The sequence below is a fragment of the Netta rufina genome (assembly GCF_964035555.1).
Source record: "Netta rufina genome assembly, chromosome: 3".
Taxonomy (NCBI): Eukaryota; Metazoa; Chordata; class Aves; order Anseriformes; family Anatidae; genus Netta; species Netta rufina.
Genome location: NC_140125.1, coordinates 46,322,015 through 46,336,827, shown reverse-complemented (window position 1 = coordinate 46,336,827; position 14,813 = coordinate 46,322,015). Strand labels below are relative to the sequence as shown.

General features: G+C 43.4%; 1 protein-coding gene across 2 annotated transcripts in view; it reads left to right on the top strand.

The window, feature by feature from the left end:
- The first annotated feature begins 1,607 nt into the window (after positions 1–1,607).
- Positions 1,608–14,813, top strand: part of SMOC2 (SPARC related modular calcium binding 2) — a 145,336-nt gene continuing 132,130 nt past the window's right edge. For both annotated transcript variants that reach the window (XM_084283354.1, XM_084283353.1), the window contains exon 1: positions 1,608–1,869. In XM_084283354.1, coding sequence (XP_084139480.1) covers positions 1,795–1,869 — 75 coding nt within the window. In that variant the 5' untranslated portion in view covers positions 1,608–1,794. The remainder of the gene's footprint in view (positions 1,870–14,813) is intronic.

Below are 14,813 nucleotides of genomic sequence, written 5' to 3'. Positions count from 1 at the left end.
AGGCATGGTCATGAGGATAAAATCTTCTGGTTCTGATGGGCATCGACATTGCGAAGGTTCACCACCTCCCAGCTGTGAGGAAATGGCTGCAGAGTCCTTGCTGGAAAAAATGTCCTGCTTTGCCCACTGCAGCAAATGTCAATCTGCTGTGTCCATGGGGGATGCTGCTAGCTGGAGACTGATGGGGGTCTGTGTGGTGGAGTGAAGGGTCCTAAACATGCTCTGACCCAGACAACACCTGTGATAGCTTCCTTATCCTTCCTTTTTTTTTTTTTTTTTTTTTTTTTTTTTTTTTCCAATGGAAAAGTCGAGGAGATATTATGAGCACACACAGGCATGTGCACACATACTTTATGTTCACAATCAAGATGTTTAAAACCAAACTTTAGAAAAGGGGAGTCTTCAAATTTTTACTGCTCTAGGTGCCCAGTTGAGATCTGTGGCTGGGTTGTTGGCTGCATGCTCTGAACATCGCAAGATCCAGAGAAGTCAGCAGTGGCTGTCTCAAGCAGGGCACCCAAATCTGTCTTAGATTAATTTCTACTTCTCCCTGCCTCTCTGGGCTTGAAGCTACCGCTCCGGGGAGCGTGCTCCATGCCCAGCCCTGGCAGCCAGGGTGTGCCCAGCCGCTGAGGTCGGGTCTGGGGAATTGTCACTTGGGTGCGTGCTGCCTCGCAGCCTCCCCAAAGCCCTTTCAGACTTGGGTCCTCTCCTTCTGACGAGCACAACCCTAATAAAAAAGCCCTGGTCGCTTCGGACCCCCTGAACCGCGGGGATCTCTGCGGGCTGGCCGGGAGCCGTGGGGCTCAGGGGAGGAGCGGGGGGCTGCTCCAGTGGCAAACATGCACTTAGAAGGGCTTCTTTCCGGCGCTCCGAGCAGAGGAGATCCTCCGGCGGTTCGCAGCGGGGAAATAACAAAACTCCTCCGTTTGCCTCCCGAAACATCAGCGAGAAAAGCGCAAAGCCGGCGGGAGGGAGGGTTCACCTGGCGCTGTACCGCATGCGGAGCGGCAGCCCCGCGGCAACCTGTAGCCGCTCCCGGCTGTCCCTGGCCCCTGCCCGCTCCCCGGGCAGCCCCCAGACCCCATCCCACATCCCGCTGCTCCCGGCTCTTGCTGTCCCCATCTAGCAAAGTGGGGTGCACCGGGCTCGGGGGGCCGCGGCCGCCTGCGTTTGTACGCGGTGGTGCAGGGGGAGGCGGAGGGGGAATGGGATGAGCCCCACGGGGAGGGGAGGGAAGGGGAGGGAAGGGGGGCGATCCGGAGTCCCCCGGGAGCCTCGGGGAGGGTTAATCGGCGGGGAGCTGCGGGTCTGGGAGGAGAAAGCGGAGGCCGGGCCGGGCAGGGGGGAGGATAAGAGGGGAAGGGAAGGAGCGGCGAGGAGAGGTCGCCCAGCGCCCGGCTCCGCGGCTGCGGCTCTGCCTTCCCGCGGCCCCCCGCCGGCGGCGGACAGCGGTGGGGTGGGGTGGGAGGGTCCTCCCTTCCCTTCCCTCCCCGGCTTTTCCTCCCTCTTCCCCCGCCGAGGGGGGAGAAGGGGCTGGAGAGGAAAGGAGGCGACCCCCGGGGCTAGGCGGCGGAGGGGGGCGAGGCTGGGGAGCATCTCCGAGCGCCGCCGGACACGGAGAAAGGGCGAAACTGCCGGCGCTCTGCCGTGCGCCCCAAGCCACACTTCAAGGGGTGGGGGCTAAAAAAAGAAAAAGGAGAAAAAAAAAAAAAAAAAGCGACTGAGAAGGGAGCAGAGCGGGGCAGCGACGTCCCCGGGAGGGTGCCCCAGCCCCTGCCGCCGCCGCTCAGGATGTGGGTGCCGCTGCTGCTGCTGCTGCCGGAGCTGCTCCCCGCCGTGCCGGCCCAGAAGCTGTCCGCCCTCACGGTAAGGCCGCCCCGCCGCGGGATGCCGGCCCCGGGGCGCACCTGAGGGCGGCGGGGGGCTGCTGCCCCCGGCCCGGCCCGCAGCGGGACCCCCAAGCCTCGCCGAGGGTCTCCGCAGAGCCCCCGGGCGAAGCTGGTGGGTGATGCCCGCCTTGCTGCTTTTTAAAATCCCCCCACCCCCCCGGGGAATAACGCTGCAGCGAGGACCGCCTTAGGTCGAGCGATTTCTCTTTTTATTTCTGCTTCCAAAGCGGCGTGAGGCTCGGGCTATTCCGGGCTCCGCGGTGCTAAACATGGAGCTCTGCGCGGAGCTGGGCGAGCCAATTCATTAGGCTTGCTAAATAAGCCATAACCACTTCTCCAGCCAAGACCTGAGGTTTGCAGCTAATAGCTCGGTTCAGCCTTCTCGCAGAGCTCGCAATGTTTGCAAAGCTATAATTAATGCAATCTGGAGAAATAAAAACATTTTCCTTAAATGTGTTTTTAAACAAGTGCTTGGGTAAACATAACGGGCAACCAGCACCCCTTTCAAGCTGTTTTTAAGTGTTTGGGTGAGGGCTGTGCCCCTCGGAGTTTATTATGCTGAAGTTACAGGCAGTTGCAAAGTGACATAGACCCTATGTCACCTCGCTCTTTCAGAAAAATTATGTAAAATACTGAGCGCTCTTTTCTTTCTTTCTTTCTCTTTTCTTGTCTTTCCTTTGGTGGTGGTGGGGGTTAGGGACAGCTCAAGGAGAAGCAGTGGTGGGGGACGGCTGAGCTGTTCATACCTGAAATTCTTCAGGAGAAGTTTTGCCTTCTCATTTTTTTTTTTTTTTTAAATGATTTGTAGATTAGAAGCTGCTAACTGAAAACCTTAAAGGAGTGAGTTTGCCCCATGAATTTTATAGCGTGTGACATTTGCAAGTGCGGGACAGATAAAGTCAAGTGATTTTTGATCTTTTTAAGAACTTGTTTGAAGCACCCACAGACTGCCAGGTGATGTACTATTCCAGTTAACAGGTTAGCATTGTAATTTAATTCCAAGTTCACTTTCACAAATATGTAAAAGGAATTTGCAAGAGATGACATGTTATATTCTTTCTCCAGTACGTAAAAAAAATCTGAATGTCAGCACGGAAGTTAACTAGAGATGCTAACAGAAATAATCCAAGTGTGAAATAGGAGTGATTGTGACTGCTATATCATCTTAAAATGATACAAGGATCAAATGGTGCTAAAGCCTTTAACAGATGCATATCAATCACTGTCAATGTAACTGGTGTTTATGAATGGTTGCCTTTCTAAAGCTGAGGGAATAAAAATCTGGCCAAGAGCACTTATGAAATCCCTTTAAAAATAAAATGGCATAAACTCATGTGAATGTATTGGACTTCAGCTAATTCTGAGAGATGTCTGAAGCCTCTCTGTTCTCTCACCCACCCAGAATGTGTATTGTTCATTTCTGCACCTTACAACAATATGCATCTTTATGAGCTGTGATTAGAAAAGTCAATCCTGGTGGAATCCCCACCCTCTTCTATTGAAAGGGCAATGACACTGGAGGCTTTAAGCTTTCAGTCTCCTTAAACCCAAACGTTTTGGTAGGGGTGGCTGGATGTGTCACTGCTGGGCTGTGGTCAGCCCATGCTAGTTTTTCTGCAGTCTGTGCTCATCTTACAGAGATGGTGGCACATACAAGTACATTAGAAATCCTTCCATAAAATGGGTAATGAGCTGTCAGAGACCCGTGGTAAGAGAACAACGCATACACACTCATGTACACATACTTTTTACTTCTTCCCACAAGAACTCTGAGTTCTGGTTGCATGAGGCAGGTTTATTTCTGCTATGAGTGTACTTCCCTATTTAAATAAAACAAAACCAACATCACTGTAACAGCAACAAATACCATGACACTAAATCATTCTTTACTCCTGCAGTCAATTTGCTTATAGCAAAATGCACAGACTGCATAATCCCTTCTCACATGTACCTTTCCCAAATACTTGTGGGTAATATCTGCACAATTATAACAACAAGAAAACCCACTACCACAACCACCACTACCACCAAAAAAACTCATGCTGTGAAGCACCAAGGAAATGTATAACTTTTTTTTTTTTTTTTCCACCTGCTCTGACCTTGTGTTATGACAGAAAACTACCTTTTTTTTTTTTTCCTACACATCAGATGAAGGTTTTCCTTTTATTTGTGCTTGGAAGAATAACAAAGACAGACTGATGTTTTTAAAAAGAAGCAGAAGCCGTGGGGACAGAACACATACCGTGGACCTGAGTTTCATGAAAACTGCAGGATGATCACAGGGGAGAGTGTGCAGATCCCTGATGGTAATACGCTGCCAGTGGGATATGCCAGGTGGTGGCAATAATGGCTTGGGCATAGGCTCCTTAACCACAGTGATAAATCTGCCATAAGGTGAACCTTAGCAATGTTGTGATAGTAAAATTCACTATGGGCAGTGAGAGGGGCACCAGCTGTTTTTAATGTTGCTGAACAAACTTCTGGGCTGTTTTAACTTGACATCCTTGCTAGCTCCAGAAGTGGAGCAAGTATTACTTTTGGACAAGACTTTCAGCAGTTTATAGAGCTGTATCCTTGTCTAATTAGGAATAACGTTTTTGCATTGGATTTCTCTCAGGCAGAAAACCCCACAACCACCTCTGAATATGTGATTTTCAGATGTTGAAAGCTTTGCAATAGTCCAATAGCAAGAAATTACAGTTTTCACAAAACTTAAGCATTCCAACAGATTTCTGTTTGCTTAATGGCAAATATGACTGCAGGTCCACAGGGACTGATGAGCAGATGGCTTCCTACAACCTTGGTAATAACCATCAGATCAGTATCTGACATCCAAGTAGTCAGCAGGTAGCTGAAATGTACCAGGTGGTCTAGTTTCTGGTCCTCAGGTTCTCACAGCTACATCCAAAATGAGTTGTAACTTGTGTTGTAACTTTTTCCTCTCTGTCCAAAATATGGACCCAGCCAGAACATGCATGGGTCCCCATCTGTATGCCAGAGCAGAGGAGAAACATGAGGGATCAGCAGTTGCACACCTGAATCTTTATTGGGAAGCCAGGATGTGCACCAAGAGTTTTGAAGTTTTTGTGGGTTCACTAGCTTAGACGCAGCCTGAATCTACTTTGAATTTGTAGCAATCTTGGCCTCTTGTGGTCAAAAAATACTCTTTACTAAAGTTGCTCCTGGACGTTTGTCTCCTGAGTAGAAGCATATTGCAATAATAGGGAAAGTGAGGGGAAACATGATATTCCAATTCTGTATTAATAACTGAGCCACAGGGATAGATGGGGGAGGAGAACATTATTTTGTGTTATATTTACTGTTATTTCAAATAAACAAACATTGGCAACAGAACAATGGCTTTCATTTCTGGAAGGTAGGCTGAGAGCTGTCTCATAAGAAACTGTGAGATCTGGAGGGACTGTAGCCAATTTGGCTGCTCCTGGTTTTTCCTCCCCTTGTGTCAAATACTAATGTAAAACATTCTTACTTTCCACAAAATATCTTAAGTAACCTTGTCTTTTTACCTTGTTTATGGAAAGTCAGGTAATAATCTGCAATTCCTGTAGCACATTGTTGGAATGCTTTCATGATGCTGTGTTTTTACTCTGCTCTGTGATATACAACCATGCTTTCTGGACGTCTGAAACTGGTGAGAACAGAGCCTTATTGGCATATTATCTTAGGGGAATAGTTATATCTTGAGGTTATAGGTACTTTTGTTTTGAAACACTGTGTTTTGAAGAAAGCTCAGTCTGTTCCTAGAAGAAGTAAGTTTAAGATCACGGCACTTATCGCCACACTTACTTTGGCATTGTTACGCCGTATTTTTGGAACCATCAGCCTAGCTTTTATCTCAGTTGCAGTGTTGTGTGTGTGCATGTGCTTGTACAAACAATAGGACACAAGTGTTTCTTATTTTAAAATCTTGATGACTTGTAACATACCACAAACTATTTAATTTTATGCTTTCAAAGCCTTGCTGAACCATGTGTCCCTCTGAATATAATATTGATCTTAGATCTTATGAAGGAAGAAAGTTTGCTTGAAATCGCTTCTTGAAATGAACACCTCTGCCTGTTAAAAATTCCTTTCATCAGAAGCTGAATATTTCAGGGAACAATTGTTTTCTTTTTCTCCCTTGGCACATGCTTTGTGAGTATTCAATAGCATTTAATGCCCTGGATAGCTTCCACAACACTCACCAGTATAAGATGGACCACTAAGGTAGTTCAGTAAATGGAAGCTAAACACAATCAAAGCTTTCCAAGTTAAGGACCCATTTGGATGGCGCCTGCAAACCCAAACATTTGGAAAAGTTACTCTAATTGTGATTCAAAAACCAAGACCATAAATAAAACTGTAAGTGGCTCCAGATCCTAATAGCATTGTTACTGCAAATGGGCATTGGTACAACCAAGGGTACATCAGCATTGAAAATAAAACACTTTCAACAATGCTTCCTAGCAATAAACTCTCTCTCAAGACACTTCTCATTAAAGAAACAAAAACAAAACCTGTGAGGGTTATTATTGAAAGAGCCAGCAATACTTGTGATCAGAGTTAAAAGTCCTATTTCTGCATGCAGCCAATGTACACCATACCTTATCATGTGAAATACATAATGGAGATGGCAGGTCGACTGCACACCCGTAAGATTTTAAAGCTAAAACTGAAGAGTAGAAGTGATTATGGGTAGGGAGGGAAGAGCAGGACAGAGGAAACTGAGGTAAATCATGCATACTTAGGCCAGTTCGGATATTTTCATTCTTCCCCTATTGCCCTCTGAATACCTTGAAGAATGGCCATGAGTATTCCTTGAGAGCTGGCAAACCACAGGGTTTGGTTCATTCTGAGAAGCCTCCAAAGGTTTAGCTGCTATCCAAAACCTATCTGAACCGTGTTGGTTTGGAAATCAGGCTACAAGTCTTTTCAAGATCTGGCTCGCTCAGGACTTTGCTAGTGTTTCCACTTCTTCAGCCAGACCAGAGTTACCACAGGCACAGCCATTTTCATGGTATTTTGGTACTTCCATTTCCTGTTGGGCCTGAGACCGGGAAGGGCAGAGGCGCCTGAAAATTAAAAACTGAGTAAGAAAGAGTTGAGATCAAAAATCTATTTTTGAACAGCAAATGCAGGTTTGAGTTTGGTTCAGGAGTGGTGTTTTTATCTGAACAAATTCCTACGATCTTGGTGAAGCTGCGGGGTTACATTTTGCAAAGGACTCGGACATTTCCAAGTGTTTGTTTTTGTTAGGATCAAACCCCAAATGTTTCTAAATTTTTTTGTGAAGGAAATGCTTCAGGTTGATTCATTGTTATGTTTGGAGGTAGATTTTTAGAAAGTTCAGATACCAGGTTCCCAATGAAGGCCATTTGACGGTGCAAAGCTGGAATGCTTTCTTCAGAAAGAATGTCGGAATTGTTTTTGACATACCACCCTCCCCTCCTCTTCCTCTGTACTATATTCTACAACCAAATTCTGATGATGCCAGTCATTCTGATCTCAATGGCCCTGTGCACTCTCCCAGGACATGCTTCTGTTGACATTTTTGTATCAAATTCTGGGTATTAATCTATATTCACTGCCTTCATTTTTATCTGCTGTGGTAGATAAGATACTTTCCAGTGAAATTCCAGCTGGGAGCCTGAAAAGAGGAAATTCATTAGGAAAACAAACAAACAAACAAAAACTATTTACAGTATGCTGATGTTACACAGAATAATTGGTACCAAAGGAAAAAGAAGGATAACTTAAGACACGGCAAAATATTGGCCATAAGCAATACTTGGTAATTGTCTTCAGGAAAATAATGTTGACTGAGCAGAGTGGTACAGCATAAAGAACTGCATTTTTTTTCCTGCATTTGATTTTTGTCTAATTACCTTATCTGCACAGGTCTGAATTGAAGCCATTGATGTAATGCAGCGGTGTGCATAGGATGCAAAAATGAAAACTTTGGTTACAGGATGATGAAAGCTGCCCAAAAGTATATTGACTGGGATTTCAATTGGTGTGGGAACACGCGGTAGCAGACGGTTTCTTAATATGACTGTACCAAATTATGAATATTCTTCAAAAAAGCAACATTAACACAGCATCATTCCTTAACATGGACCAAGGGAAATAATTGTATGTGGAGTTAGTCTTGTGAACTAAAGTTTTAGCTGGTCTTGGCAAAAGAAATTGCCGTGATGAGTTAGTAACTGCCCTTCAGTGATTTTTTTCCCCATTCTAATTTATTAGTTTTCAGAAATGACCAGTAAGCATTTCATCAGCTGTTGAAAATCCAGGCTAATAGAGAATACATCCTAGACTTTTTGTCAGCATGGAGAGAGAAAACATTTCCTCCAGGAGATCCAGTCCAGCTCTCTCCCTGGCTCCAGTGTGTTGCTAGAAATCTCACTCAAGAATGTTTACCTTATACCTATCCAAAACCTAGTTGATTTTTTTTTCTTTTCTTTTTTTTTTTTTTTTTCCTTCATTTATTTCAGGTTGCCTATTCTGTCATCTTCTGAGGCACCTAGGTAACACTTTTGTGTTACCTTAAACTTGTTCTGAGGATGAAATAGTATACTTTCCTGACTTTTAGGTGTTCACTTTCAAACTGTATACAAATTAGCTGTCATACATGTGCTATAAATCTTCAACTCTCTATCCTAGAGCACCTAAAGATTACTTACATGAAAACAAAGAAAAAAATAATCTGGAATGTGCTTTCTTTATTTATGCCATGGCTGCATGTTGTATTTTCCAGATTTTTGGGATACAATTGCTACTATAAATTGTTCACATTTGGGGCAAGAATTCTCATTTATTTGTCACTACTCTGACCTTTGTTCGGTATTCAGATAAGATACCGTGAGTGAATAAGCAGCATAAATCATCAGGAGAGGTCAGTACATTTTTCAAAATGAAAGTAAAGGCAAATATAAAATCATTTTAATGATAAGCAGGATGGACTCACTGTGATCCACACAGCAAGCTGTGGGGTGGAGAAAACCTGCAGATCGTGGGCATATGTGGAAGTCAGGGAGGGAAGGCAATGACTCAGTTTCATTATCTTTCTCCTGCTCTTATCCTAAGTAAAATGGAGGAGTAGTGGAGTTTAATCTTAGTAAAAGAGTCTGCCACTGAGTCTCATTGGTGCTTTGAAGGAGTGGGAGAATGGAGGGTGAAATTCTGGTGGATATGCAAACTATTTAATATATTTTAACCATAATATGACCATGTGAATAGAAACACTATTAAGCCAGACCAGCTCTTCTAAAGTATCTGAGAGCAGAAAGTTTGTGATCTGCCTGGGATCTAGATCATGTGATCTAGAGAATGGATTCCCAAACCTTTTTCTTTGCCAGGTGCTGCTATTTTTAATGGCAGCAGGTAGTGCCACTGGCAGTGGCATCTTTCTGTTGGTGGTAGAGTTAGGGTCAGGGACCCCTTTTGGAGAATATAGAGGGGGAATATGGAGGTGGCAGCACACCAGAAAGGTGGTGCTATTAAAATGAGAGAATCACCTTTTGGTGAGCTGATAGGTGCATGAAATGCTGGCTGCAGTGCACTTGCCTTGCTTCTGACTTTGTACAGGCATTCAAACACACTGAATTCATATTTGGAACTGGGAGGTGGACCAAGCACTCTTAAAAGGAGAGTTACCATCAGAGGAAGGCAGGCATTGTAAGGACATGAGGAATATGGCTTTCCTCAGTTGTCCAAGTTAGTGCATTTGTCCTCATGGCCATCTACTTAGGTGAGAATTTCTCAATGTATTTAATTGCAGTGTTTTTATTAGTTCTCATTCCCTTTAGCATCCACGGTAATGGATAAGTGAAGGCTCTGCAAAGTTGTGTTTGTCAAATACTGCTGTCGCTGTGTGCCACTTTTTTATACCAATAGTGTTGTGTAGCACTGTTCAAGGCCAGAGAGTAGCTATCCTGTGGCCTGATGTTCTCATTAGAGAGAAAAAGCATCGTGACATATGTTGCTTTTTAAAGTCATGATTTCTATCAGATAAATGAAATAAATAAGTGAAACCTGATACCAAGTATGCTGCCTTGTAGAAGCAGATAGCACAAGTTTTAAATGTGCCCTTTCCCCACAAGAGGGAATTAAAAAGGTATGAAAAAGACCACCATCAAAGAAACCGTAGAAGAGTCTGCTTGAACTTATATTTGTTTGTTTAGTAAATTGTCTCAGGTCTGTTGGATGAATGACTTTTTGGAAACAGCCATCAAAGACTTAAGAAACTTAAGATAAAAATCAGAGGGTGGTTCTATACATGTCTTTCTCATGTCTGCTCCCTTGGAGATACAGCCCAGTGGCATCCCTTTTGCAGCATCGTCAGGGGCAGGGAGCTCACCTGTCTTCTATGAAACTTTCGGGATCCACCACAGGAGGGAGTGAAAGAGTAGCACGGCCTTCTCCGTCACTTCTGGGAAGGGCTGACGGTAGTAGGAACCCTTATTTCTCCACCCCGCTGCCTAAATTAGGAAGAGGGGTTAAAATATGGAGAACTTAATTTTTGCAACACTTCTTGTTCTGCTGTCCATCAGGCAGGCCATCAAATGACAATAAATAAATAAATAAATAAATAAACAAAAAACATTGAAAGGTAGAATTCAGGTCTTGGTGGCTTGCCTTCCCTTGATTAGTTACTCATTAGCATTGGTGGGAGCTCCAAGTAGGTTGGTGTGAACAAGAGGGGAAACATGCCTATATGCTGCTCTTTGCTGTGAGACTCCAGGAGGATTTCAGCCTGTGGAAAGCGTATGTCCTGTTCATTTCATTACATGTATCCATATGACTTCTTCTTGCAGCATTTAGTTACAGGAATTCTGGTGAGCAAGATAAAATAAAGTGGACAACTTATTTTCCACACTGTATTTAATAGGATTATGTTTCAGAGTGCATGCTCCTGGGAAGGCAGTTTTCAGGCATGTCAAATTTTTGATGGATTTCAGCCTGAGTTGATTCAGTTGCAAATCTGAACTTTGTACAGGAGGTTTTATCTTTCCATCATGTTTCCTCCTTGAAAGCCTTCATAAATTACATTTCTGAGAGAAAGGGAAAGAATTTTTGAAAGGAGTGTTCATTTGGTAAATTACTCCTCTGTTTAAGTTTTCCCTTTCCAGGTGCTGAATGACTCCCAAAGCAAAAGTTCTGTCACTGCTTGGTGACGGACTTTCATTAGTTTACAATGAAATTACAAGGCAATATTCATGCACTGATAATTGATTTCTTTATGAAGGGAAGAGGGCAAAAAGCAGAGAACTCAAATGCCTATTTGTGTGCATCTAGTGCAGTCATTTTCTACAGTGTAAAATCTGTATACAGTGCTTCAGTTCTGAAATGTTAATGGTTTACATTCACTAGACACAAAATCAAGAGAGATACAAGGTAATGATGAGAGATCCAGATGAGAGTATTTCCTACTAGATGGCAATTATCTGATACCAAGATGAAATGGCATGAATACTATTGGCAGAGATTGCTTTATGCACCCAGGTGGCTGGTGAGAAACACACAGCAGACAGAGCAGTGCTGTTTTTTTAGAGTAAATGGTGAGAAAACTGCAGTCACAATACATGTAGCATCGGGTTAAATCCAAAGGAAAGAGCTAGCAGAGATCCTGCAGGTAGAAGCAAGCTCAGAAGAGCACAAAGCTGACAACTTTGTGACCTGTTGTTTTGACTAGGCTGTCTCTGTCCTGTGGAGATTTTGATCCAACCTTCTCCTTCTTCATACCCTTGACATTTCTTCCTTAGAATATCTTCTTTCCCAGTGTGAGCATGCCTTGCCTAGTTATAGACCTTAAGCTCTGTGGGTTTGTAACATGTTTCAGGAAGAAAAGCCTCATTCTTGGCTGGCCCACTTGCTCTACCATTATTAGAATAAATAAATGTCCTGAATGACACCTGCTTACAGACAAGATCGAACACAAGTAATGGAGGGTATACAAATAGAGGAGTTAAGCAGGCAGTCCAATTCTTTACATCCTTTGGCTAGTATGCAGACTGATTACTTTCCTTTTTTTTTTTTTTTTTTTTTTTTTTTTTTAATATATATTATTTTGAACTGCATCTAACTTTGGAAAGAACTGGAGCAATAATTCACCACTGAGGGAATACATGACCAAAGGGTCTAGTCATGCCGCTGGCCAAAGGGGATCTGCATAGTGCAACGGGCCAAGTGTCATCTGCATGGTATTTCCTGACTTGTGAGAGCTTAGTGTTTCAACCTTATCACAGCCCTAAAGCTGGGGTTCTCAAGCTGTGGTATGCATTTCCTTTCATGGTGCAAAACTTTCTCAACTGATGGAAAGAAAGGCCCAAACCCATACAGCTTGGTCTGTTCACAAAGAATAAAGGGAGTGCCTGGGTGCCCCTTCCTACTTATACATGTAGCTCAGCACAGTGCTGGGAGTTTCATGAACCATTACCCCTTCCTACCTATTCTTAAGAGAGAGAAGAAGATGGGTCTGGTGCAAGATACATCCATCCTGTGGAGGCAAACCAAAGAGCTGAGAGCTGTTCTTGCTGCCACCCCAGCTGGTGACAGTGTTCTCATCTTCTACACTAGTAGCATCAAGAACCCTTTGGGAAACCTGGCCCAAAGGCTCTCTTGACAACCTCAAGGAGGTGTCAAGTGTTATCAAGGAGCACTGATCTTCCTGCAGGGTACTTGGGGCTTCAAAATGTTATCCATCCACAGCAATAAATTCCCTAGATAGCCATCTCATATCTTAAGACTGTCCATGTCAGCTACATATGTGTATAGAGAGGTGGTCTTTATATATTCCCATGAAAAGCTTTTCCTCCTTTTGTTTTCCAAGGGTTATTGGGAAACTCCAATAAGGGCCTAAAGCTCTATAGGTGTAAATAACCAAAGTATCATTTTCCCCCCCCTGAAGTTTATTCAATTTGATCTGAGCAGCTTGATCTGAAACTTTTTTGTTTGTTTTGGTCTAAGAAAGTGGAGGGTGCATAGGAGTGTAGTGTTAGCTTTCATTTGACATGATTTCTAAACTTGTTAGGTTTTGACATTTCTGGAGATGCTGCAGGTCACCTGTATTTGGTAGTTGATAAATTTGTGGAGTTATTTGAAAACTGAAAAGAAGTACATCTTCCTTAAAATCTTGTATCAGGTCACTGGTTTTATGCTAGTAGCTTCCTTGACTATCACCCTACACTACGAGAGAACAGAGGGAATTTTTACTGCTTGAATTGCTAATTATTACATGACCAATAAAAAAGTTACACAGTTTTTCTCCTTGACATCAAAGTAAATCATTTCTTTAAAATACCTGTGCTGAACCTTCTCCTCACACCTGGGGCTGAGGAAACTCCAAAGTGAGATGCATTTTACAACTTTGTCAGGAAATCACACACATTTACTACAAGTGAGGAGCAACCAAAAGTGTTCATTGAAATTAGGTGGTTACAAATAAGACTAATCACATGTAAAAACTCATTAGTTCCAGCTGACAGCAATTAAGCCAGTGTCAGAGATGGAATGAAATTCCCTCAAGGGATTTCTGTATAAATGACACAGTTAAGCATTAGAAAGAGTGTGTATGATGGATGGAAAAGCTTAAGAGAAATGACAAGTCTATCAAAGCTGAAAGGGGTCACAGTTCATATTCTACAGCTATTTTGTGGTATGCAGGATGTCTCTCAGGAAGAGCCCTGCAGCTATCCACTGTCAGCAACAGCAAAGCAGGTGTGCATGTGTCTGAGAGAGGCAGAAATAGCTGCTTTCTATTTTCTGTGCCTGATATTTCTTGTTTGAAAATACATCAACACCTTTTAAAACTTTGCCTTTTTTTTTTTTTTTAAAACAAAACAAAAACGCTTCTAGTTTTGCTAGGACACTGCAGTTTAGGGGAGTGCCATTTAGATGTTAACAAAGTATAATTGCAACTGATTACTTAATTTCATATCAGTTCTTTGTGAATGTAAAACAGCCTGAGGGCTGTATGTGTCATACACACACGTTCTGAGTCCTGCCCTTTTATCAAGCATTGTTTAAAAAAACCTTTGGGATGTGTGCCAGGTGTCTGCAAAACAGTTCAAACTGTGGAGAAGTGTGTGGATGAGGGGAAATGAGAGTTTGCCTCGGTATGCTGTTTTGAGAGATCAGAAATGATTCTGCCTCATCATGCTACAGTCCCTCCCAGTTAAGAGGGGGTCACAATTGCAGCTTCTGTCCTGTCCCTCTGGAATCTCAGTTTGCTCTTGTACACCCTCACGTGACTTGAAAAGAGACAGGCACTCCACAGAAGTTAGGAGCTCTCTGATTGTGACATGGATAGAGGAGCTGCAGGTGCAGCTATACATGAGCGCCAGAGGGTTTGTATGATGGCAACTCAAATATTCCAAAAGCTTGACAGTGGACATGACCAAACTTCTCCACTAGATCCTTCTGAGTCCAGTGGGAGTTTGGGCAAAGTTGGACTTGTACTAATCCTCTTGACTCTGTGAACAAGGGAAAATTTATTTGCTCCCCTGAAAGGAATGAGGGAGAATAAACTTGACTATGGACCTCCCATACAAGGGCAGAAATGTCCAGAGGAAATTGGAGATGGTTACAATGCCTGAAACTGATACTGTCAATGGGCATGTTTGTGTGTGAAGCTTCAGAGGTGCGACAAAATCTCTGTCAGTACATGTCTGGGTGGTGGGGCTGTTCATGCCCACATCCCTTGAGTAAAACAGGAACATGTTGTCAGCCTTTGTACATATAGGCAGAAGGTGATCAGCAGAAGGATACCACTGGACATTTACTGTGCATCGGAGTGGAACAAAATCACCTCTCCCTGCGCTCTGCTGCTGGTATCCAGCTACTTGTATTTAATCTCTTGAGTCAGTTTTGTTTTAATGTCCATGTTTTTTACAAATTGTTAGCAAATGCATGTGACTATAT